Raw genomic sequence first — 27,054 nt, forward strand, 5'->3', positions numbered from 1 at the left:
GAAGAACATGGAGGGTGCAGGACTGTCATTTTCTTCCTGTCCCTTGTTCTGATAACCCCAATATTGCTCAGACGGTAACTTTCCTCTCCTCTCAGTGAAGTATGGCTGGACTGATCCCACTCCTTGGTGTCATGTGACCTGAGGGGTAAGCTTGTGACCCTAGATAATATATTTTCCATTCTTTTAATAACAAAACCAATGCTGTAAAAAATAATCTTGTGCATCTATGCATGTAAGTGGACTAGAGGGTCTAGACTAAATTCACCAAAGTAGAACTGCTGGGTCAAAAGGTGTTTTTGGTGGACTGTGCCAACTCACTCTTGGGAGTTGTGGACTCCTACCAGGATATGTGCCTGCTAAGTCGCTTCAGCTGTGTCCAACTCCTTGCGTCCCTATGGGCCATAGTCCTCCAGGCTCCTCTGTCTATGGGATTCTCCAGGCAAGAATACTGGAGTGAGTTGCCATGCCCTCCTCCAGGGATTTTCCCAACCCCACATCTCTTAAGTCTCCTGTGTTGTCAGGTGGGTCCTTTACTACTAGCGCCACCTGGGAAGCCCCCTACAAACTACACAGAGTATCTATTTCCACACAGATTGGCCAAAGGATATGTTGTCAAACTTTTGAATTTGGAGCTAAACTGGGAGGTGACATCGCAACTTTTTGGTGAACTATCAATTTACATAATTAACCCCTCTCTTTCTACTGAATTGGTGGACTCTTGTCTACATTTCTAAAAGTTCTTTTTGTAATTAGGAGATGATTATCTCTTTGTGACATTGACTTGCAGATATTTTCCCCAGATTGTCATTTGTCTCTTGACTTTGCTTATGCCTTTACTTTGCCAGGAAGTTTTAAATTTATTTTTTACAGTTGAATTAATCAATCTTTCATGGTTTCTAGATTTTGAATCATTTTAGGTAATGTCAATGTTGAAAGGAATTTGCTCAGGCTTTCTTCAAGTACTTTTATAGCTTTGAAAAAACAAACCAACAACAGGTAAAACTTTGGTCTGAGTGAGTGAGTGAGTGAAGTTGCTCAGTCGCGTCTACTTAGAGTTTATTTTGGTGTACAGTGTGAAGGTGAGGTATGAAGCCAGATCTGGCTTGAGATAGGAGAAATAAAACCCAAACCAGGCACAAACTAAGGTGACTTCGTTCCCAAAAAGAGACCAAGCCAGTTGCCAGGACCTGATATACAGAATGAAAAAAGTGGCCAGAACTGACCAAGGTTAGACTCTAGGACAGCAAGAGCCAACAACAGGTCCCAGTAGGAAGATGGCAAGAAGTGGGATCAGATGGCACGTCCAAGGTCCCAGGCAGCAGAGGAACAAGGAGGCCAGGAGAAGGCCTGGGTAGCTGCCTCTGGAACTCCAGACAAAGCCTGCATGTAGCATGATCCCCGGGAAAGCCTGTGACTCCAGGCCTCCCCAGCCTCATGGTCAACATCAGCTTGAACCCTACTAACCTGATACATGAAGGGAGGTGGGAGAGAGTCCTTGCCCTCAGTAAAGTCCCCCTTAGGGGCATCCACAGGGAATTTCCTGGTGGCCCAGCAGATAAGACTACAAACTTTCACTGTGGGGGACCCAGGTTCGATCCCTGGTTAGGGAACTAAGATGCCAAATGCCTCCAGGTGCAGCAAAAAATCAAAGGAGAGTCACAGCTGTCTGCCACTAAATCTAATAAAGATTGAAAGCAGAATAAAGGTCAAGAAACACTGATCGGGTCTCTGCTGGTGGTCCAATGGCCAAGACTCTGAGCTCCCAACGCAGGAGACTGGGTTCAGTTCTGGTCAGGGAACTAGATTCCACACACTGCAACTGAAGATTCTGCGTGTTGTACTTAAACATGGCAAAGCCAGATAAATAAATAAATATTGGGGGAAAAAAAGGAACACTGAGCAGTACATTCTGACCAGGGGTGCTTCTTGTAGGAAGGCATTTGAGCTGAGACTTAAAGAGTGATAAAGAATCTGCTTGCCAATGCAGGAGATGCAAGTTCAAGTCCTGGGTCAGGAAGATCCCCTGGAGGAGAAAATGGCAACCCACTCCAGTATTCTTGCCTGGAAAATCCCATGTACAGAGGAGCCCGGTGGGCTACAGTCCACGGAGTGGCAAAGAGTCAGACACGACTGAGCACACATGCAGACACATTAAAGAATTAGTGAGGTCTGAACAGATGGGATGGAGAAGGCAACGGCACCCCACTCCAGTACTCTTGCCTGGCAAATCCCATGGACGGAGGAGCCTGGTAGGCTGCAGTCCATGGGGTCGCTAGGAGTTGGACACGACTGAGCGACTTCACTTTCACTTTTCCCTTTCATGCATTGGAGAAGGAAATGGCAACCCACTCCAGTGTTCTTGCCTGGAAAATCCCAGGGATGGGAGAGCTTGGTGGGCTACCATCTACGGGGTCGCACAGAGTCGGACACGACTGAAGCGACTTAGCAGCAGCAGCAGCAGCAGCAGCAGAACAGATGGGAGTTTTTTTTTTTTTTTAATTACAACAATATTTACTATATAGATCATCTTAGGAAGAAGTGGCATCTTTATGCTTTGACTTTTCCTTCAAGGAAGTTTGTCAAGTTTGTCAAGACCTGACTTCAGTCTTCTTTAGCATCATTCAGCAATGTTTTTAAGTTTCCTTCATAGAGATTTTATTCATTTCTTAGTAAGTCAATTCTTAGGGTCTACCTTTTGTGTTGCTGTTGCAAATGCGGGTCACCACTTCCATTATATCTTCTAAGCAGTTGTGGTTGATATAAATAGGGAAGTTATTGATGTCCTTAGTTTAATTTTGGACCCAGCCAAGTAACAGAAGATTTTTATTATTTGTTTGTTCAACAGATTCACCTGGATTTTCCAGATATACGACTGTATCATCTATAAACCATGTTCGTTTTACCTCCCTTTTTCTTTTCTAGAGATGACTGAAAATCAAAGAGGGCATTCCTCCTGGTTTCAAATCCTGCAAGTTTGATAGTGAGGAAGACAAGAGAAATTCACATCTTCTGTAGTACCTCATGGCCTTTACATACATTTTTTTCCTTTGCCACCACCTCTCCTTTTACATTGGAGAAGGAAATGGCAACCCAGTCCAGTATTCTTGGGCTTCCCAGATGGTGCTAGTGGTAAAGAACCCACCTGCCAATCCAGGAGATATGACAGATGCAGGTTCGATCCCTGGGCTGGGAAAATCCCCTGGAGGAGGGCATGGCAACCCACTCCAGTATTCTTGCCTGGAGAACCCCATGGACAGAGAAGCCTGGTGGGCTATAGTCCATGGGGTTGCAAAGAGTTGGACACGACTTAGCAACTAAACAACAACTCTTTTACATTGGAGATTCTGATTCCCATTGAGACAGGAGGGAAGGGGGTAGGGCCCAACTATTAAAAGAATAACATAGTTGTTGAGGATACCACAAAAACTGGTTAGAACCAACTAGCTCCAAGATGGCAGAAGATCTGACTTCTAGTAGACCTTGAGCTTCACTATGCATTTATTTTAATGCATTAGCATCTAAATGATATCAACTTCCCTGGTAGCTCAGCTGGTAAAGAATCTGCCTGCAATGCAGGAGACCCTGGTTTGATTTCTGGGTCAGGAAGATCCGCTGGAGAAGGGAAAGGCTACCCACTCCAGTATTCTGGCCTGGAGAATTCCATGGAGTGTATAGTTTGTAGGGTCACCAGGAGTCGGACACGACTGAGCAAGTTTCACTTTCAGTTTCACTAAATGACACAACCACAGGACCCATGACAGTTCTGAGGCTAACCATAAAAGGCCAAAAAGTGGATGGCGACCCCAAAATCTCTCTAAATACACTTGGGCTTTCACTTTACTGTGTTTCATTCTTGAATTCTTTCCTGTGTGAAGCTATGGACTGTCACTTGGCAGCTGGCCCCAGGGACTCCCCTGAGACCTGGGAAGTGACCATCCCCTCACACCCCATTTTTTCTTGCAACACCATCACTCTTCAAGCCTGAGATGAAGTGTTGCCTCCTCTGGAAAACTCTCTCTGACTACATAGCCCAAGTCTAGGTGGCTTGTACTTCTCCATCATGGAGCTCACCCCAGTCCATTGTACTGCCCTGTGGGAGGATGTGATTAGCCTCCTGTAGGCTGGGATTCTTCAAGGGAAGAGAGTGCTCATTTGGGGAGTATTTGTTTTCAATTTACTGAACATTCATCTCCCCCTCAGTTTCCTTTTGATGTTTTCTTCCTCTTACTGAATATGAAACTGAATCTCTCTCAAACTAAGTTCTGCTGAGTTTCTGATTAATCTCTCTATCCAAAACTTCATTCCCTTTCTTGTCCCAACCCTGTTCCCTTCAGAATTGAGGAATAATCGAAGAAAAGGTGGGTGGGGATTGAAGCCAAGCAGGACCCTGTGGGCCTTCTCCAGCGCAGAAGTCCCTCTGTGACCTCCATTCTTTCTTTTTCTCTTTTAAATACTTTTCTTCATTTGCTCTTGGCTGTTCTGGGTCTTTGTTGCTGCACGGGCTTTTCTCGGGCTGTGGGGCGCGGAGCCCACTCTCTGGTTGCCGTGCGCGCAGGCCTCTGATTTTAGTGACCTCTCCTGTTGCAGAGCATGGGCTCTAGGGCTCTCAGGCTTCAGTGGCTGCAGTGCGTGGACTCCATAGTTGCAGCTCCCAGGCCCTAGAGCACAGGTTCAACAGCTGTGGTTCACGGGCTTAGTAGCTCCGCAGCATAGGGGATCTTCCTGGATCAGGGATCGAAACTGTGTCCCCTGCGTGTGGCAGGTAGATTCTTTACCACTGAATCACCAGGGAAGCCTCCCCTCCCAACCTTTTTAATGTAATTATTTACTTGGCTGCAAGTAAGTAATTTGCAGCTCTTAGTTGTGGGTCTTTGCGGGATTTAGTTGCAGCAGTTGGGATCTTCGGTCTTCCCTGCGGCATGAGCGCTCTTAGTTGCAGCTTGTGGGACCTAGTTCTTGATCAAGGGTTGAACCCAGGTCCCCTGCATTGTAACGTGGATTTTAAACCATTGTGCCACCAGAGAAGTCCCTCTATTTCTTGTTTGTAGGAGAAAAAAGGCTTCAGTCTCCAAGGCCTTCTCTGAATTTCAAAGAGCAGGCTCAAGCAATCAGTGATTAGGACAAGAACCACAGGACTCCTAGTCCCTCCTAAAAGGAAATAGATAACAATCTGATGCATATCTTTGGGTTGTTCTGTAGAAACTAAGACCCCCCCACCCAGGTGGAGGATGGTGAGTTCATGCCGCTTTACAACAGACCCCCTGCTGACTGGAACCAGAAGGCTGAGATTCCTGAAACATCACCCTGTTACCTCACCACCAACCAGTCAGAAGAAAGTCCACAAGCTGTCCACATACTATGACCCTCCCCTCACCACCATCTTTAAAAACCCTTGCCACTGAAACCACTGAAGAGTTTGGGTCTTTTGAGCATGAGCTACTCATTCTCCTTGCTTTGTTGTCTAGTCACTCAGTCCGACTTTTGGCAGCCCCATGAACTGCAGCACACCAGGCTTTCCTGCCCTTCACCATCTCCCAGAGTTTGCTCAAACTTATGTCCATCGGTCAGTGATGCCATCCAACCATCTCATCCTCTGTTGGGCCCTTCTTCTCCTGCCTTCAATCTTTCCCAGCATCAAGGTGTTTTCTAATGAGTCAGTTCTTTGCATCAGGTGGCCAAAGTATTGGAGCTTCAGCTTCAGCATCAGTCCTTCCAATGAATATTCAGGACTGATTTCCTTTAGGATTAACTGGTTGGATCTCCTTGCAGTCCAAGGGCCTCTCAAGAGTCTTCTCAAACACCACAGTTCAAAAGCATCAATTCTTCAGTGCTCAGCTTTCTTTATGGTCCAACACTCACATCCATACATGGAAAAACCATAACTCTGACTAGACGGACCTTTGTTGGGAAAGTAATGTCTCTGCCTTTTAATATGCTGTCTAGGTTTATCAAAGCTTTTCTTCCAAGGAGCAAGAGTCTTAATTTTGTGGCTGTAGTCACCATCTGATTCTGGAGCCCAAGAAAATAAAGTCTCTCACTGTTTCCATTGTTTCCTCATCTATTGGCCATGAAGTGATGGGACTGGATGCCATGATCTTTGCCTTTTGAATGTTGAGTTTTAAACCAGCTTTTTCACTCTCCTCTTTCTCTTTCAAGACGTTGTTTAGTTCCTCTTCACTTTCTGCCATAAGGGTGTTGTCATCTGCATATCTGAGGATATTGATATTTCTCCTGGCAATCTTGAGTCCAGCTTTTGCTTCATCCAGCCTGGCATTTTACATGACGTACACTGCATATAAGTCAAATAAGCAGGGTGACAATATACAGCCTTCATGTACTCCTTTCCCGATTTGGAACCAGTCTGTTTTTCCATGTCTGGTTGTACCTGTTGCTTCTTGACCTGCATGCAGATTTCTCAGGAGGCAGGTTAGGTGGCCTGGTATTCCCATCTCTTGAAAAATTTTCCAAAATTTGTTGTGATTCACACAGTCAAAGGCTTTGGTATAGTCAATGAAGCAGAAGTAGATTTTTTCTGGAATTCTATTGCTTTTTCTATGATCCAGCGCACGTAGGCAATTTGATCTCTGGTTCCTCTGCCTTTTCTAAATCCAGCATGAACATTTGGAAGTTCTCAGTTCACATACTATTAAAGCCTGGCTTGGAGAATTTTGAGCATTACTCTGCTAGCGTGTGAGATGAGTGCAATTGTGTGGTGGTTGAACATTCTTTGGCATTGCCCTTCTTTGGGATTGGAATGAAATCTGACCTTTTCCAGTCCTGTGGCCGCTGCTGAGTTTTCCAAATTTGCTGGCATAGTGAGTGCAGCACTTTCACAACATCAACTTTTAGGATTTGCAATACCTCAACTGGAATTCCATCACCTCCACTTGCTTTGTTCACAGGGATGCTTCCTAAGGCCCACTTGACTTCACATTCCAGGATGTCTGGCTCTAGGTGAGTGATCATACCATTGTGATTGTTTGTCTTTGTATAGTTCTTCTGTGTATTCTTGCCACCTCTTCTTAATATCTTCTGCTTCTGTTAGGATACCATTTCTGTCCTTTACTGTGCCCATCTTTGCATGAAATGTTCCTTGGTATCTCTAGTTTTCTTGAAGAGATCTCTGGTATTTCCCGTTCTATTGTTTTCCTCTAATTCTTTATGAAATGTATTTCTCTCTAAATAAATCCATTTATTACCTATCACTTTATCTGAAAACAAAATCAGCTCATTCTGCTGGTCTCGTGTGGGTCAGGAAGTGGTTCTGTCCTGTGCAATCACTTCATTTCATGGTGCCACAGTTTCAACATGGTGCCTCAGGGTTCACTATGGTAGGAGAGAGCAGAATGGAAGAGAATCACCCACGCAAAGAAATGCTCTGGCCCAGCAGTGACACGGGTCACTTCCACTCAGTCAACTGCAAGGAATGGGGAAGTACAATCTGTCCTTGACATGGCTGGACATTAGAGGTCTCTTGCATAATACTGTACCCATGGATGATTCCTGTTGGATATTTCCAGGGGCTGTTACAACCAGGTAAAGCTGCAGGCAATATTTCTCCAACGTCATATTAATGATGGTTTATTAACTCCTTTTATTCAGGTGGCTCAGATGGTAAAGAATCTGCCTGCAATCCAAGAGACCGGGGTTCGATCCCTGAGTTGGAAAGATCCCCTGGAGAAGGAAATGACAACACACTCTAGCGTTCTTGCCTGGAGAATTCCATGGACAGAGGAGCCTGCTGGTCTACAGTCCATGGAGTCACAAAGAGTCGGACAGGACTGAGCAACTAGCACTTTCGCTTTCATTTTCTTTTACTCCACAGGAAGAGGACGCTCTGTGGGGGACATCTGCTTTTGGTCTTTGGGATGAATAGGAGATTGAAAGGGGTCAGGAAAAGGTCATCCTAAGATGGAACAACATGAGCATAGGCGCAGAGACATGAAAGAGCCTACTGTCTTCCAGGAGCCATGAGGATTTGAAGAAGAGGAGTTTGAAAGGAGGGCTGGAACTAGGATGGAAATAGTAATTGCTAGCTAAAATGATTGAAAATCTTTAGGGACTTTCCTAGTGGTGCAGAGGTTAAGAATCTTCTTGTCAATGCAGGGGACGTGGGTTTGATCCCTGTTCCAGGAAGGTCCTACATGTCATGGGGCAGCCAAGCCGTGAGCCACAACTAAGTGTACACCTTGGCATGTTCTGCCGAAAAAAACCCAAAACCCAACAACAAAAAACTTTAAATTTTTAAATGCCAGGTTTTGTTCTAAACACTTCATGGTACTCTGCTCGTTCTCTTCTATTCCCCTTCTCTGCCTAGCCCTGGGTCTAAGAGGTTGGTTGCTATGAACAGTATCAGCAGCATCCCTTGGTCCCTGGCTTCTAGTTGGATTTATGCAATGGGGAGTCCCAGCAGGAGAGAGGGGGAGGGAAGACAGTGAGGTCAGCGTATTTATTCCACTGGCTTCTTCCTTGCAGGATCACCTTGGCTGGGTGCTTACTTCAGCTGCTTTCACATGATTCTCCCTTGTCAGAGTCTGGCAACCATGCCTCCTCTTGCCCTGTTAGGTCTAGAGGTGCAAGCTGTCCTCCTATTGCTAGACTTGGGGTACTGTATTACCCTTTGTAGGGTTTCCTTACCCACCTTTGAATTACACCCTTGTCAATCCTTCAAATCTAAGCTAGGGTTTCCTGATAGAATCTGACTCACACAGGTACCTGTACTGATGTTATTCCCATTTCATGGATGAAGAAACTGAAGTACAGAGAGTTTAAGTGACTTGCTCAAGGCCACACAGCTAGTAAAGGGCAGAGTAGAGACTCAACCCAGAGAGTCTGGTTATACAGTTTCAGACTGTCAAAGGCCTTGAATGACAGGCTAAAGACAGTTTTCCTATCACCTATAGAGGGTGCACACCTTTACCCTTTTTTTCACCCCCTTCTTTCACCAAGTCCATACTGAGTGTTACTGTTAACACACCTTTTGAGAAACTAACATGTTTCCTCATCTGCAAAATGGGAGAATTCTCCAGGTTCTAACAGCCTGGCAGAACTGTGGTTGGGCTCAGAGAGAACTTGGCCATTCCCTTGAAAGAGACATTGTGGAGCTTGGGGTGGAGCATGTGACCAAAGTCTAGCCAATCACAGCATCATATTCACCCCTGGTTGGAATGACTGGGTCATAGTGAGCCAACGAAAGCCAATGGGATTATTTTCCTGGAACATTTGTAGGAGAGGCATACTCTCTTTTCTACCAGGCTTCCATCTGGGAGAAGATAAAGCCTGGGTATGCAGGGCCCACCACATGGGTATTCAATCAGAACCAAGAAGTGGGGAAAAACTGAGTTCTGTAACATCATTTCAGACCCAGAATTCAGTTGTGTCTGAAATCCATGCAACCCGTTGGATCTCTCCCAGAAACAATACAGTCCCTTTTTTGTCATATGATAGTTGAGTTCCAACTCTAGGGTCCCAATGTTGTCACTTGTAGTGGAAAGAGTCTTGTCACAGTAGAAGACAGCTTTGAGTTGGAATAGGAGTTGGGGACACTGCTGCATTCAGGTGAACTTCTATTCATCCCAGAAGATCCAACTGAAATGTTACCATTTTTGTTTAGCCTCACAACTACTTCCCCTACTATTGCTAGAAGACTTATGAAAGTGTGTGTGCTCAGTTACTCAGTTGCTTAGTTGTGTTCGACTCTTTGCAACCCCATGGACTGTAGCCTGCCAGGCTCCTCTGTTCATGGGATTGTCCATGGGAGTGGGTGACCATTTCCTACCCCAGGGATCTTCCCGACCCAGGGATCGAACTTGCATCTCCTGCGTTGGCAGGTGGATTCTTTACCACTGTGCCACCTGGGAAGCCCAGAAGGTTTGTATCTGTCTCTATTATAGCATCTCTCACACTGTGGTAATTGTTTGGTGGCTGTTTCTACCACGAGGCAGTGAACAGTTTGTCTGAATCTTATTCATTTTGGAAATCTTAGGTTTTGCAAAAGGTCTGGCAGAAAGTTGATACTAACCGAATATTGAACAAATAGCAGAATGAATGAGACCAAGGCAGTGGCAATAGGAATGGGCAGAAGGAGACGGATAGGGGCCATCCCTGCAGTGCCAACAAAAGGTAACAGCAGCCTTAAATCTTCTTTTGGAATAGACACGCTTGAGATTAATATTAACAACAAAATGTTATTTAGTTGACTTGGACAAAATCCCTGGAGTAAAATTAATAATAGCTGTGATGTATTGTCTGCCTTATGCGCTAGATGTTTTGTGTACATTAAATTTAATCTTCACTCTAGCCTGGCAATGGAGGTATGATGGACATGGTGGTGACGCCAACAAATCCACTTTATTCTGGGGAATTGAAATCAGCCCCAGGGGAGGCTTCTTTAAGTCAGTCTTAGCAATTCCATCTTCTTCTACATGGCCAGTTCAGGGATGGGCAGGCCTGGGTCGATTAGGACCAGAAGTGTAAAACTTACTGCCATGAGATAAGACATGGGAAAATATGCTCTCTCTCTTTTTAAAATATGCATTTATTTGGCTGTGCTGGGTCTAAGTTGTTGGACGTGGGATCTTTAGTTGTGGCATGTGGGGCATAGTTCCCTGACCAGGGATTGAATCCTGCTCCCCTGTACTGGGTGCACAGAGTCAGCCCCTGGACCACTAGGGAAGTGCTCTCTCTTGCTGGATGTGAACAGGGAATTGTGTGGCCCTGGATGGCACTGGCTGCCATCTTGAGGACAAGGCTGATACACCTAGGATGGCAAAGCCAAGAAAGTCCTAGATTAATGGATCTGGGACACCCATTACTCTCAGCCTGAAGCTGACTTATTTCTGGTTGTCCAGGTTTGCGAATCATGTGAGCCAAAGGCATACATCTGTTCTTTTGCCATGTGCCATATGGGATCCTGATTCCCTGACCAGGGATTGAACCCACAGCCCCTGCATTGGAAGCACCGAGTCACGACCACTGGACCTCCAGGGAAGCCCTGGCGTACTTCTTGTTGAGAGTCAGTTGACTTCCTGTTGTTTCATCTAATTACACAGTGAGATAATTAAGACTTTGATAGTCTCTTGCTCAATATACCTCAGCTAGTGATTAAGAGCGGAGAAGGCAATGGCAACCCAACTCCAGTACTCTTGCCTGGAAAATCTCATGGATGGAGGAGCCTGGTAGGCTGTGGTCCACGGGGTCGCTAAGAGTCAGACATGACTGAGCGACTTCACTTTCACGTTTCACTTTCATGCATTGGAGAAGGAAATGGCAACCCACTCCAGTGTTCTTGCCTGGAGAATCCCAGGGACGGGGGAGCCTGGTGGGCTGCCGTCTATGGCGTCACACAGAGTCGGACACGACTGAAGCGACTGGCTCAGATGTTAAACCGTCTGCCTACAATGCGGGTAGATCCGGGTTGAATCCCTGGGTTGGGAAGATACCCTGGAGAAGGAAATGGCAACCCACTCCAGTATTCTCGCCTGGAAAATCCCATGAAGGGAGGAGCCTGGCAGTCCGTGGGGTCGAAAAGAGTTGGACATAACTGAGCGACTTCACTTTCACTTTCAGTGATAAGAGCTGGGTTTCCCACTCCAAATCTCTCATTCCAAAGTCTTGGCTCATTTCACTACACTGAGCCAAGACAGGGCAGGCCACTTGGCATCCATCCTGATTCATCTGTTTATCTTCTGAGATGGCTTCTCTTGTACATACAGTTGGAGATTCTTTCCCCTCACTTTGCCTAGCTAACTACAACATGTCATTCAAGCCACGGGTAAATAAATGTCACTTCCTGACAGCCTCCCCATCCAAACCCCCAAGATTAGCTTAGATCCCTTGGCTGTTAACCCTCAAATGGTTTGTATTTTTCTTCAATGCTCTTATTGCAATTATAAGTGATGACTCCTTTGGTAATACTTTTAAAATAATTCATCTCTCTATTCCATAAAAGCCCAAGTGTGTCTGTTTTATCAGCACTGAATCCTCAGAACAGTGGTTGTCACTTAGTGGGCAATAATAAATATTTAATGAAAGAATAAATGAGAGCCATTGCTTTCTGTGGCCATGAGTTATGTCAGCAGTCCCCCAAGGGTGATCCCTGGACCTGGAGCATTAGTATCACCCAGGAACTTTTTAGAAATGTAATTTATGAGCTTCTACTGATTAGAAGCTCTGGGAATGGGGAAGGACAATCAGTGTTTTAACAGGCCCTCCAGGTGATTCTGATTCATGCTGGAATTTGAAGGCCACTACACAGATTTCCACAATAAACTGCAGAAAATTCTGAAAGAGATGGGAATACCAGACCACCTGACCTGCCTCTTGAGAAATCTGTATGCAGGTCAGGAAGCAACAGTTAGAACTGGACATGGAACAACAGACTGGTTTCAAATAGGAAAAGGAGTACGTCAAGGCTATATATTGTCACCCTGCTTATTTAACTTCTATGCAGAGTACATCATGAGAAACACTGGACTGGAAGAAACACAAGCTGGAATCAAGATTGCCGGGAGAAATATCAATAACCTCAGATATGCAGATGACACCACCCTTATGGCAGAAAGCGAAGAGGACCTAAAAAGCCTCTTGATGAAAGTGAAAGTGGAGAGTGAAAAAGTTGGCTTAAAGCTCAACATTCAGAAAACTAAGATCATGGCATCTGGCCCCATCACTTCATGGGAAATAGATGGGGAAACAATGGAAACAGTGTCAGACTTTATTTTTGAGAGCTCCAAAATCACTGCAGATGGTGATTGCAGCCATGAAATTAAAAGACGCTTACTCCTTGGAAGGAAAGTTATGACCAACCTAGATAGCATATTCAAAAGCAGAGACATTACTTTGCCGACTAAGGTCCATCTAGTCAAGGCTATGGTTTTTCCTGTGGTCATGTGTGGATGTGAGAGTTGGACTGTGAAGAGGGCTGAGCACTGAAGAATTGATGCTTTTGAAGTGTGGTGTTGGAGAAGACTCTTGAGAGTCCCTAGGACTGCAAGGAGATCCAACCAGTCCATTGTGAAGGAGATCAACCCTGGGATTTCTTTGGAAGGAATGATGCTAAAGCTGAAACTCCAATACTTTGGCCATCTCATGTGGAGTTGACTCATTGGAAAAGACTCTGATGCTGGGAGGGATTGGGGGCAGGAGGAGAAGGGGACGCCAGAGGATGAGATGGCTGGATGGCATCACTGACTCCATGGACGTGAGTCTGAGTGAACTCCAGGAGTTGGTGATGGACAGGGAGGCCTGGCGTGCTGCGATTCAAGGGGTCGCAAAGAGTCGGATACGACTGAGCGACTGAACTGAACTGAACTGAACTGAACACAGATTTGGTTCAGCCCATGACTAGCAGCACCTCTGCTGCTGGGCATTGTTTCTTGCTTCTATTTCTTAAACTCACTTCTTTCACAAGTAAAGTGGGTTGGAGGATAGAAACAGGAACCAGAACCTACCACGTCTTTGCCTAGTTAGAATCTCTGCAGTTGCTGTTCCTTAACTTTGATCACGTTGGCGGCTACTGACTTTATCCTCAGGCTTGTTTACATTTCCATCCCTCCCTTCCATGTTTTATCTGGGGCCCCTGTGCGTTCGTTCGTTCATAACACTCACAACACTCCTCGTTTCTTACAATTAATTTATTCACTTGGTTGCTACTTGCTGCTTATCTGCCTCCTTGAGTGCAGGGACTACATTGATCTTCTTTACTGTACTAGTCCTGGCATCCACAGCTGAGCCTGGTCCACAGCAGCTAAAATGTCTATGGGCTGAATGGATGTAAATTCCACAAGGGAAGAGGCTGCGTGCCACCGACTTCTAGCCGGGTGCTGGGCAAATAGAAGGTGCTTTTCAAGATGGGTGGAATGAATGAGCTCAGGAAATGAAAGAGAAACCGCCCCTTTACCAAGATGGCAGGGCCAGTTCCCTTTACCAACATGGCCGCTTGCCCTCGTGGACCGGCGGAGGGCGGCGGGCGTGGGGCGGGGCCGGGCCCAGAGGGAGCCGTCAGGTGCGGCCCCGCCCCGCGCCCCCCAGCCCCCGCCCGCTCGATTCCGGATTGGTCCGGTTCCAGCGCCGCAGCCGGGCGGCCGCGCCGTGGGGCCGCGCCGAGCGCTCGCCACTTCCGGCGCGTTGGGGCTGTTGGTTGGGGGCGGCCGCGCGGCGCGAGCGGGCAGCTCCGGGGCGGGCGCGCGCAGGGATGCTTCTGGGGGCGGCGGCAGCGGCTGTGTGGGCTGAGGCGGCAAGGATAGCGTGGGCTCCCGGGCCTTTCCCCTGAGTCGGCCGCTCGGACTGCGCCGCCCAGGCCCCTTCAGCCTCCGCCCCTTCAGCCTCCGGGCCGGGCCCGCCGCCGTTTCTGAACGCGGGGGCCGGGGAGCCCCTGCCTGGGCCCGGAGCCTCCCCTCGGGGGTCGGGCCCGGGCGGGGGGCCCCGAGCCGCTGCCCTCCTCGTCAGCCCTCCGAGCCCCATTTCCTGCTTTTTTCAGTTTCTCTGGGGAGGGGTGGGTGGGTCTGGATGAATTGTTCCGGGGGTCCCCGATGAGGCGGGCCGGGGGGCCGCACTCTTTTTAGAGGGTCCCCGCGAGGCTCGGGGGTGGGGAAGCGGTTGTCTTTGCATGGGCGGGGGACTTCCCGAGCCTGCGGGACCATGACCTGAACTGTGCAAGCCGGACGTGTCCGAAGCCCGAGAGCCAGCTCACCTGAGCCGCCCCCTCCCCCGGCCAGCATGGTAAGTGGGGTCGGAGCCCCTTCCTTCCCGGGTGCCAAGTCGGAGCGGTGGGAGCGGGCCCGGGACTGCTGAGCCATCGCTTCTCCCTGGGGCGGGGAGAGGCGCGTGCCGAGTCCGGCAGTGACACATGCGTGCAGGGTTTGCAGCCGGGCTCTGAGCTCCCATCCCCCCCCCAAACCCCCCCTCCACCCCGCCTCCCGCCCCAGGGATGGTTCAGGACTGGGAGGGACCTGGACGCGGAGCAGACACTACTCTTGCATCTGTTGTTTGCCTCTCGTACATTGTAGCTCATCACGACAGTAGCTAACAATTCTGTGCTAAGTGATTGACTTGTGTTATTTAATTAGTACACCAGCCCTGTGTTCTGAAGTAGGGAGACTGAGGCACAGAGCAACTAAATATCCAGCTCAGAGTCACTCTTAAGTGACAGTGGCGAGGTTTGAACCTAGTTTGATTTCAGAGCTCCTAATAGAACACACTTGACAGAGCTGGGGTGGATCTTGGTTTAGCCGGCTCAGTCGTGTCCGACTTTTTGCGACTCCATGGAGTGCAGCCCGTCAGGTTCCTCTATCCATGAGATTCTCCAGGCAACAGTACTGGAGTGGGTTGCCATCTTGGTAGAAGCTTATATACAGGGCAGCTGAGAGGGTTTGTGGTTTGCAAAGGCCACTTACCTAGATGATAGCAAAGTCAGGAACTGTACTCTGTTGACACTCACTCTGCCTGTCTTTCTACTACATGCCCTGACCTTTGCCCTGGAGTGCCTGGAGATCGCTTCATCTTTCCAGATCTGGTTCAGAAGCCACCTCTTCTGAGGATAACATTCCACATTTTCCAGGCCCAAAGGCACTCTCAGTACTTCCTGAGATTTGTGCACATCTGTTTTTAAGCATTTGTCTTGTTGGAGTGATTATTTCTGAGCCGTAGTCGTCCATTGCGGTGAACTCAGTTTCCTCAAAGGTGAAATTGTCAGAATTTTTATCTTCTCTGGCTCTTGGTACATAGTAAGCCCATGGAAGGTGGTTGATCGTCAAGTCTGTGTTTGAGCTGTGTTTGTCTCCAGTTATAGGGTGCCCATTTTATCTCTGTCACGTTAGGGGTTTAGTAGAGAAAAGGAGGCCATGACATCGTCTGTGATAATAGCTCTTCAGGCCAGTGTGGTTTTCTGAACGTTGGAGTGTCCTGTGGGTGATGTGTTAGGTCTGGGGCAGAGAGAGGAGACCTAGGCTGTAGCCCGTGTCTTCATAGTGCTTATAACCAGTCAGATAAAATGCACCGTTAATGCCAGGCAGCACTGTATAGTGTTGCCTGTACCAGGTGTAGGTAGGATGGATAGTGGCAGATCAGTTAAGCTTTTTGAGTCCCAGGGTCCTCAGCTGTAGAATGTGGAGACAGGAATTCTCTAATGAACAAAGGTATGAGGTGTAACACTGAGTGAATGATGAAAGGAGTATTCAGTGGTCCTTCACTGATTCTTCCAATGAATTAAAAAAAAATGGTGGTAAAATATAGGTAACATGAAATTTACCATTTTAACCTTTTTTTTTTTTCTTTATCTTACATGCACGGGTTTAGTTGCTCTGTAGCATGTGGGGTCTTCCCGGACCAGGGATGGAACCAGTGTCTCCTGCATGGGCAGGTGGATCCTTTACCACTGAGCCACCAGGGAAGCCCCATTTTAACCATCCTTAAGGGTACAGTTCAGTCACATTAAGTACATTCATAGTGTGTCCATCCCCAGAATTAGTTTCATCTTGTAAGACTGAAACTATACCCATTAAACAAAAACTCCCATTCCTTTCTTCTCTGTCCCCTAGTGACCACTCTTCTACTTGTCTCTGAATTTAACTACTGTGTAAGCCTTCATATAAATGGAGTCATACAGTTTTGTTTTTTTGTGACAGGCTTATTTCACTGAGCATAATAATGTCTGCAAGGTTCATCTGTGTTGTAGCATCTGTCAGGATTTCCTTCCTTTTTAAGACTGAATAATATTTCATTGTGTGTGAAGCCCACGTTTTGTTTATCCGTTCATCTGTTGATGGACACTTGGGTGTCTTCCACCTTTTGGCTATTGTGAAAAATGCTGATATGAACACGGATGTACACATCTTTTAATGAATTTAAGTAGCCACTGTATGCGAGGCCCTAGCAAATGTCAGATAAACAAGACAGACAGGTACCTTCTCTCAGGTAGCTGACAACATTGCTTTAGCACAGAATTGCTTTTGGGCAGAATTTTACTGTTTATCAACTTAGCTGGCCAAGCACCTGTGTATTCAGGTTTCATTTTAATTAAGAGTCAGGAGACCGTTATGAAAATAACCACCTTTGAGCAATTAATTGTGAAGTCGTTGACTTCATCATCACCATTTACAATTTTTTTCTAGGATAACTTGTGAGTCAAGTTTTGTAACCTTCCCCTCACTTATTTTAGCACACAGTGGGTGACCACAGCGGATGTAAGGCCAATAGGACTGTCAAATCATGTCCTCTTTGCAGCACTGATCCCAGGGGTTTGTCTCCTTAGATGTCCCAGGTTCAGGGGTGTGGCTGGGGCAGGCCTTGCCCCCAACTGCAAGGAAGCTGTTGCCTGGTTTGTGTCTCATTTGAGGGGAGGGATCACAGTTCTTTATTTGTTCCAGAAACTCTTTTTCCATTTCGTACTGACTTAACATTTTTGCTTTAAAGAGCCTTGAAAGAGTTGGCAAATAAGTTGGGGCCTTTGTAATATCTTTTTAAAATTTCAGTTCCCTTATAAGATGAAAATGGTGTAATATGATAGAACTACCATTGATTAAGTATCTACACTAAACTAGCTGTGTTTCATTTATTTGTTTCCTTTCAGTCATTCAGTATCAGTTACGCACACCAGTCCTGCTAGGTTGGTTACCATATTGCCATCATTACTAGAGGAGGAGGTGAACACAGCTGGTGTAGGATACCTGTTTAACAAGAGGTGGAGCTGGCATTTGGACCCAGGCTGCCCTTCTCCAAAGCCTCTGCTGCTTAAGGCCAGATGCTGCCTCACACGGAAGATGGTTGGGAATGTCATCCAGCTATAGTTTATTTGGTTCTGAGATAGTGATGTGGGCAAGGGACCATGGGAATTTCCTTTAAAGTCTCCCTCTAGGAAGACGAGTTTTGACTTGCAAATTTAGAATTAATGAAAGATTTGTAGGTTCAGGATGGAATACCTGGAACAGTGAGACTGTAACTACCTTTGATGAAATCATTTTGGGTTGAATTCTCATGAGTTCTCAAGTGATGTAACATCTCAGAGGTTCCCACCACTTCTCTGAAAAGTTCTTACTTAATGTCAAATTTGCTTATTATGGAAATTTTGTGCAAAACTGAACCCTTGCTTAAATTAGTGGGGTTTTTTTTTTTTTTAGTTGCCTGGAAGATTGCTTTGGTTACTAAGCCTTCTCATTTTTGAATGTCCTCTTTGGTGAACAGTCCCTGTAATGGAGGGAAAATCAGACCTTAAAATTGGCTCCTCACTTGGTGTGCCTTGCATTAGTTTAGCAACTGTATTGCATTGTGCACTGTAGGACTGGAGGCGTGAAGAAGCTGTGGTGGGTGGAGGGAGACCACAGGGTAAGGTTCAGCGGTACTCAGGTTCTCTGTGGCAGTCATGGCACAGAGGTTTTCTGGGAGATAGGTTAACTATCCAGAAATGACTTGAACATCTTCTGAAAAAATTAGGAGATGGTATGGTTCAAATGATAAAATAACCTGCTAAACAGATCCCCAAAACACTATTAACGTGGTGTCGAGAAGTTATTCTGTACAACAGGCCAGAGCTTTGTAGTGCCTCAGTTTATTCCTCTGTTTATTGACTTCCTGCATCAAGCTTAAAATCCTAGGATCTGTGGATACATTATCATCATGAAAGAGTCTCTATGAAAGAAAGAAAGTGAAAGTCGCTCAGTCATGTCCAACTCTTTGTGACCCCATGGAGTGCAGCCTGCCAGGCTTCTCTGGAGGTCCATGAAGTTCTCCAGGCCAGAATATTGGAGTGGGTAGCAGTTCCCTGCTCCAGAGGATCTTTCCAACCCAGGGATTGAACCCAGGTCTCCTGCATTGCAGGTGGATTCTTTCCATCTGAGTCACTAGGGAAGCCAGAGTAGCTATTCCCTTCCCCAGTGACCTTCCTGACCCAGGGATCAAACCCAGGTCTCCTGCAGTGCAGGCAGATACTTTACTATCTGAGCCTTTCAAACAATGCCAGGAGGCAGAGACTATTTTTATTTCCCATTTTATAGATGAGAACGTTCAAGGCCCAGAATGGTTAGGCAGCTTCTCAAGGTCACGGTGCAACCAAGTGATAGAACTGGCATTCAGAGCCTGGCAGTCTGGTTCAAGAATCAGTGCTCTCAACTGCTACACTTTTACCCCAGGAAGGGTTATATTGCCCCTGACCTCTGAGAGTCAGTTGAGTGAGGAAATGGGACATATATTCTGGTAATTACGAGAAGCTGTGTGATAAGATTTAGCATAGTAGAAGAATAGGGCTTCCTTGGTGGCTCAGATGGTGGAGAATCTGCCTGTAATGCAGGAGACCTGGGTTGGATCCCTGGGTAGGTAAGATGCCCTGGAGAAGGGAATGGCAACCCACTCCAATAGTCTTGCCTGTAGTCCATGGGGTTGCAAAGAGCTGGGCGGGACTGACTGACTAACGCACAGCAGAATAATTCTCTGGTACAGAGGTAGCACACCCGAGGGAGGTTAGTGGAGCAGAGTGGCCAGCGAAGAGTTCCCAGGAGACATATTTGAGTCGTGAAGGATTCAGAAGAGTTAGACAAGGACAGAAAGGGCCTTCTAATTGAAAATTTGCAGATAGTTACAAAGATTAGATATAGATCAATAAAAATAACAGAAAATAAGGGTGGAAGTGAAGGAAGGAATTAACATCTGTTGAGTGCTGGACTTTGTAGGGCCCAGTAGCTGTGGTGCACGGGCTTAGTAGGGGCTCTGTGTGCCCATATGGACACAGTACACAAACATGCTATTTTTTCTCATCGTGAATACCTTTACTGCTACCTTCCTGGCCAGCTGCTGCTCTATTTCCTTGTTCCTCTTCAGCAGAACTCCAGGAAAGAGTGGTCTTTAATTCCTCACCTTCCTTCCAGTCTCTCTCAAGCTCACTTGTCCAGGTTCCGCCCCACAGTTGTTGAACATGGAGGTTAGTCCTCATCTTACTCGGTCTGTTGGTAGCACTGGACACGTTGAGTACTCCCTTCTCTGTTAAGTTTTTCTTCACCTGGCCTCCAGGATGCTAAAATGTGCTTTTGGTTCCCCCATCTGGATATTTCTTCTTCATCCCACGATCTTTTAACAGGTGGAGTGCTCTAAGCCTTGGGTCCAGTGAGCTCCCAGGCCGGACCTGTCTCCCCAGTTGCCTTTCTCACATACACAGCTGCATACTTGACATGCAGGCTTGTTTGTCAGGCATGGCAAATGTAACCTGTCTAAAACTCCGCTCCGGATCTTTGCCTTAATTCCTTTGCACCCACAGGGTGTCTCTGTCTCAGTTGGGGGCAGCTCCATCCGTTTAATTGCTTGTGCCAAAAACTTGGAGTCATCCTTGACCTTTCTTTCTCTTCTGTCCCACATCTGGTCTGTATCAGGAAGGCTGATTGTTTTCTACCTTTGAAATGTAGCCAGGATTTTCACTTCTTGTTCCCTCTACTGCTGTCTCTCTAGTTTAGGCCTTGAGCATCTCTTGCCTGCATTATTGCAGTTGTCTCTTAACTGTTCTCTTAGCTTCTGACCTTGTGCCTTTATAGACTGTTTTAACACAGTAGCCTCAGTGGTCCTTTGAAAAATCGAAGGCACCTAATATCTTTTTTCTGTTTCCTTGGCTTCTCAGCTCACTTAGAGTGCAGGCCGTGGTGCGCCTCCGTGGCCTACTCTGCCCTCCATATTCTGGCTGTGATTACTCTCTGAACCCATCTCCTGCTCTTCCCTGCTTGGCTCACTGTTCAACTACCCTGGCCTTCTTGCTGTCCTTGAGAAGCTCCAGATGTGTGCCTGCCTCCATCTGTTGTCTCTCCTTGGGCTGTACTTTCCCCTAGATAGCTATAGGAGCAGTGTGAACTTCTTCAAGCCTTCTCAAGAGTAATCTTCCCAGTGAGGCTGGTCCTTATTGAAAACTGTGATCCCATCTCAGAACTCCCATTCCACTTCTTTTTGTAGCATATACACTTTTAAACATTTTACAAACTTAATGTTATTTATGAGGTCTATTTTTTGTTACTTCTTTCTGCCAAAATATTAACTTCCTATGGCTTTGCTCTGTTCACTGATGTATCCCAGGAGCATAGAACAATTCCTGCTGTAGTGGTGGTGGTGGTTTATGCGCTAAGTCGTGTCTGCCTCTGTGACCCTATGGACTGTAGCCTGCCAGGCTCTTCTGTCCATGGGATTCTCCAGGCAAGAATACTGAAGTAGGTTGCCATTTCCTTCTCCAGGGGCTCTTCCTGACCTGGGAATCAAATCTGGGTCTCCTGCATTGCAGGCAGATTCTTTGCTGACTGAGCTATGAGGGACATCCTAGACAGTTATGTTGTAGTTAGGAATGCTGTGGCAGTCTTGTGTGTTCAAGGTTTTTAGAGAAGGAGAGTGAATAGAACTTGGAGAGACAGGGCACTTCAGAAGAGAAGGGTATAACTGAACGTGTAGTGTTAAGATAGCGTCTATAATAGACTAGTTTGGCAGTGGTGGAGATTTTTGTGAAGCAGCAATTAGAAAGCTTTAAAAGCAGTGAAAAGCTGGATAATGGAGGGCCTCCAGCCCTACCCTAGGGAGTTTGGCTTCATTTTTTGGTTATTTTTTTCCTTGAAGGAACATTGATTCATCTGCTGTGTGTAGGTTAGATTGGTGTAGGAAACCAGATAGAACACCTGTGTGGACATGACAAAGGCTTGTCTTTGGATTTGGAGTTAGGAGTGGAGAGGAAAACTTGACCAAGAGAGTCAGCACTTATAACGGATGGACTCTAGATGCAAGGGACGAAGAAAAGGGAGGAACTCAAGCTGATTTTGGAAGCCTCTAAACTGGCGATTGGGAATGGTGGGAAATTGTAATTAATTGGTGATTGGATTTGGTAGAGATGAAAGAGATGGCAGGTGAACTGATAGGAAGATGACAGGAGATAGGCCATGGACTGATAAAATAAGGAATTTGGCTCTGTCTGTAGATACAGAGTCACTGCTCTGTCGAGATGAAGGTGATTGTCTTTGGACAGGACAAGGATTGTGACGATTGTAGGTGGTTGGGTTGTCAACGTGTCCTGTGCAGTTACAAGGGAGATGTAACCGCACAGGCTGGGGTGAGGAGGGACAGAATTCTTGAATGTGTAGCTGTTACTTATTGCTTCTTTTTCCTCCTCCCTTTTTCTCTCCACCAGTGGTTTGTTCTGCAACCCATTGCAGACTGATTTGTCGTCACTACTTTCTAAGACCACCAGTGACCACTGTGTGCTGAATTCAGTGTACAGTCATCCCTTGGTATCCATGGGGGTTGCTTCCCAGAGCCCTGAGTATACCTAAATCCACAGATTCTCAGTTGGTGTAGTACCGTGAATACATAAATAGCCTCTTTTCAGTCTTTATGCCCTCTTTTGGCTATTGGCAACCACTGGTCCCTTCCGGCCTCCCGCCCGCCCTTCCCCACTCCCTGCCCCAAAACACTTTTTCTTGGTTCCCATGATATAACTCTTGTTTCAGTCTCCCTTGATCTTCTTATGACTTCAGCTATGACCTGTGAACCAGTGAGAACTCAGTCACCCTCTCTTGCCTTGGACGTCCACTGGAGTGTCCTGTAGACATCAAATTAAATGTGTCAAAAAAAAAAAAATGTGTGTTAACCAAACCCATCGTCTTCCATTTAGGTTAGCGCCTCCTCCCCTATACCCTAATTCTCTTAGTGATCTTGTTCACCGGATACTCCAGTGATAAAGCTGAGTCATCTTTAAATTTCTCTTTGCCTTCAGTCCCCCATTTATGGACTTGTTGATGCTGTAGCTAACTTATGTCTGACCTCAGCCTTACCCTCTATTCCCTCTGCCTTGGTGAGGCTACTGTCATCTCTTGCTTTCGTAGTTGGTGTCTTGACAGCTTCCAGATTCTTCCTCCACCAATCCATCTTCTTTCCATGTTCCTGCCAGAGCTACCTCATGGACCTCAGACGTGGTCATGTCCCTTGACCCCAAAGTGTTCTGAGCGGAGGGTCCCCAGTGTTGTCAAAGACCAAGTTTTATCACAAGAGAGTAGTGGAAAGCACATTGGCCCTAGATTTTCACAATTTCTCTTACTTTTAGTCCTCTCGGTAAGGATGAAGATGATTTATTAAATGCTTATAGTGGTTTGTTCAGAGTATCTTTTAAAGGCTTCTCAAATTGTGTCTTGTTCTATAGCCTCTGCGAGCCAGCTGTCATCCCCGGAACACCGAGCACACTTCGATGCGTCTCTGCCCTTGTTCAGAGCTGTTCCCTCTGCTTGAACATCTTTCCTTCTTTTTGAGACCTTACCTGCCATGACCGTGGCCCCCTTGAGGCTTTCCAGCCACTAGTTTAACATTTATCATCTTTGATTATAGTTAGTTTTTTTTTACTTCTATTATTTTGATTTATTTGTTTTTATTATACGAGAATTACAAGATTATATTCTCGTAGTAAGTGTCAAATAATTCATAAGTTTGAAGAGCAAAATGGGAACTTCCTCCATCCTTTCCCTAGCTTTCTCTCCCTTCCTCCCCCTCCAAGCCTGGGGGTGGGGAGGATTGATTCCTTCTCTTTATGATTCCATAGCAGAATGAGTCTCACTCTTTACATTTCCAGTGCCCAGTAAGCATTCAGCAGATATTTAGGTAATTGAAGAAGTCAGGTGTGATGGGCCTTCCCTGGCGGTCCAGTGATTAGGACTCTGCTTTTGCTGCTGCAGGCTCGGGTTCAACCCCTGGCTGGGGAGCTAGCTGAGATCCCACAAGCTGTGTGGTGGAGCCACTCCCCCCCGCAAAACAAAAGAAAAAAAAGAGGTGTAAAAACAGCAAATCCCAGAAGGTCATTGTAGGCCCTTGAGGTTAGTAGTTGATAGTAGCAGCATTCAAAGAGTGTAGTAAGATTGAAATAGAGTATGAGTATAATTTTTCCAAAAGCCATGTAGCCAGCAAGCTCAGGTAATTTTTCGGGCAGGTAGAGATGAGGAGCAGGTGAGCAAGAGGAGTTGTCAGAACAAATGCTGTGTAGATGGTACACTTCCTGGGAGGCCTCCAAAACTGGGAGAACTGCTGGGGGATGAGTGGGGGTGGGGTGAGGTGAGGTGAGGGCCGTGGATAGTGACTGAGGAAACCCACAAGGCAGAGAGATGGTGAGAGGCTGATGGGAAGGGAAAGAAGCTGGGGGTTAGAGGGAGAAAAATGGCTGAGTGTGTTTCACGATTACACTCCGTGCTAGCTTCGTTTAGGGCCCTCGTGTACTCAGGACCTCATTTGTCTCTTACAGGTGTTCTGCAAGGTAAGTATGATTGTTTGTTCCCATTTTACAGTTGAGGAAGATGAGGACCCTGAGGCTCAGGGAGGGTAATGTAAGTACGCAGCTTGTCCAAAGTTACATAGCAAGTTGATAGAGATGGGGTGTAGACGCCAAATTCTAAACTCACAGCCCATGTTCTTTCTGTAGCACTAGTTTTCTTCTTAAGCCTGTGCACTTTTACATAGGCATATTTACTTGAAATGTAGCCCAAGTGGGTATGTTGTCCCAGGAAAAGTAGTACATATAGTGACAATAACCTTAAAACTTGCATAATTTACCTCTTATAATAGAAAGGGCAATATGGTAAAAGTTTGATGATAACGAATGAGAGAAAAGAGATTTCTGCTTATTCTCTGATGTGATAGAATAGAGAAAATGTGACTCCTGAGGGTGACGTGGTAGCTGGAGCACGTTACAGAGCAACATAAAGGAAGGTTCTTTGACTTTATGTGTTTCAGTTCAGTTAAGCCAGTTAGGCTTAGCATATGCAGTAGTTCATTTATCAGAGCAGTCTGGTGCTCTTTTATATGAAGGTTATAATGAAAAAGGTCTTTGGTCTCAGACTCCCTGGAAAGCTAAAGGTATTTTATGAGTTAAATGCAGTTAAGATAGAGGGGAATCATTGGTTTTTCTTTCTCTCTGCCTTGTGAGGATATGCAGGCAATACTGGTGTGGGTTGCCATGCCCTCCTCCAGGGGATCTTCCCGATTCAGGGATCAAACCTGTGTTTCTTTCTTATGTCTCTTTCATTGGCAGGTGGCTTCTTTACCAGTAGCCCCACCACCTGGGAAGCCCGCATTGGTTTTTAAATTGGCTAATAATCAGACTTGGGATAAGTTTTTTTTATTTTTAGAGTAACAACTGGGTAATTTTTATAAAAATTATGTATGCTCATTCAAAATCAAGCAGTATCAAAAGGTATAAAGAACATGGCAAAAAAAGAAATCCTCTAACTCCTCGTACCCTGAACTATGATTAATAGTCCACATATCTTTGTTTCTGTCTGTCTATAAGATGAGAATAGATGCCTAAAATAAGTACTTTTATTAAAAAAGTGATCATGCTGATTTTTTGGGGTCATGCTTGTTTACAATAAAAATAATTTTATTATCATTTGCATTTAAGAAAGTATATTTTTTGCAATATGTATATACTCAGAGAAAGTTGCAAAACGAGTACAAGGCTTTCCATTGTACCCTTCACCCAGATTCCCCCCAATGGTGACATTTTACATAGCTGTGTGCAATATCAAAACCAGGAAATTGACATTAGTACATGTCAGTTATTGACTAGACTATAGACTTAATTCCCTTTTTACCATTTGTAACCTGCATTTGCGTGTATATGTGTGGTTCTGTGCAGTTTATTCCATGTATTGATTCATGTAACTACCACCACAGTCAAGGTACAGAGCTGTTCCATCACCACTGAAGGTCTGACTCATTCCTAATATTTTTTTCCCCCTAATACCCTTTGTAACATTCCTCCTTGTTTCCTGGCAACCAGTGTACTATCTGTTCTCCATCTCTGTAGTTTTGTCATTTTGAGAGTCGTGTGAATGTAATCTGCAGGCTGTAACCTTTTGGTATTGATTTTTTTTTTTTCACTGAGCACATTGCTCTTGAGGTCTCTCTATTTCATTTCAGTTTAATAGCAGAAAAAGGAACAAATGAAACTGAAAGAGGATTTGTTAATTTCAAACATATCTTTGCTTCAATAATTATTAGCTCTTGATAAATTTCAGTAGGTTAAGGAAAAAAGGTTATGGAAGTGGAAAACATTTCTGTGTAATGGAAACCATTACAAAGATGGCATTATTTTTAATATGTTCCATGTTTCAGTTCTAGGCAGCATCAGTGAACTTCATAATAGGAAAAAGAAGAAGATGTGTAGTCTTTCCACTTTTCCCTCTTTACTCTTGTTATTTTACTTTGTCATTGTCTTTAGAACCTTTATAGTCTGTTCTATAACCACAACACCCTCAGTGTTTAGTCTTAGTTTTATATTTTAAAGGATCCAAATGTCCCCCCCACTAGTTCTTTTAAGTATGGTCTTTCCATGTCTGAAATTTTTGATTCATTTCCCTGTAAGCTAGATTTTATTGTCACTCTTAAGAAACAGTGCCTTATTTGGTGATTTAAGAATGTCTCTGGCTTTATATATGAAGGACATCTTGGCTGGGTATAAAATTTTTGGAATGCACTCTTTCCCTTAGATCTTGTAGACATTGTTTCACCATCTGGGATTGGGTGTTTTCTTGAACCTTTTAATTTATTTAACATTGATGAGCTGATATATAATGTGTGTGTATACATATATAATTTTTTTTCCAAAAGAGTTTATGGTTGCTCTGTTTCCTGAATTACTCATTTTGAAAGTTTCTGTTGTCCTTACCCATAAATGACAGCTTGGCTGGGTGTAATATTCATGGGTCATACCTTTTCTTTTTTCAGAATTCTTTGGATATTTCTCCATTGTTTCCTTCCATTGAAGGTTCAGTTCAGTTCATTCCAGTTCGTTCGCTCAGTTGTGTCTGACTCTGTGACCCAATGGACTGCAGCATGCCAGGCCTCCCTGTCCATCATCAGCTCCTGGAGTTTACTCAAACTCATGGCCATTGAGTCGGTGATGCCATCCAACCATCTCATCCTCTGTAGTCCCCTTCTCTTCCCGCCTTCAATCTTTCCCAGCATCAGGGTCTTCTCAAATGAGTCAGCTCTTCACACCACTTGAGTCAGCTCTTCACACCAGGTGGCCAGAGTATTGGAGTTTCAGCTTCAACATCAATCCTTCCA

General features: G+C 45.6%; 1 protein-coding gene across 3 annotated transcripts in view; it reads left to right on the forward strand.

The window, feature by feature from the left end:
* Nucleotides 1-14,544: 14,544 nt before the first annotated feature.
* XPO6 (exportin 6) overlaps nt 14,545-27,054 on the forward strand; it is a 107,231-nt gene continuing 94,721 nt past the window's right edge. For all 3 annotated transcript variants that reach the window (XM_068967327.1, XM_068967328.1, XM_068967329.1), the window contains exon 1: nt 14,545-14,721. In XM_068967327.1, the coding sequence (XP_068823428.1) occupies nt 14,719-14,721 (3 nt within the window). In that variant the 5' untranslated portion in view covers nt 14,545-14,718. The remainder of the gene's footprint in view (nt 14,722-27,054) is intronic.

This window comes from Capricornis sumatraensis, chromosome 3 (assembly GCF_032405125.1).
Source record: "Capricornis sumatraensis isolate serow.1 chromosome 3, serow.2, whole genome shotgun sequence".
In the NCBI taxonomy this organism is placed as follows: domain Eukaryota; kingdom Metazoa; phylum Chordata; class Mammalia; order Artiodactyla; family Bovidae; genus Capricornis; species Capricornis sumatraensis.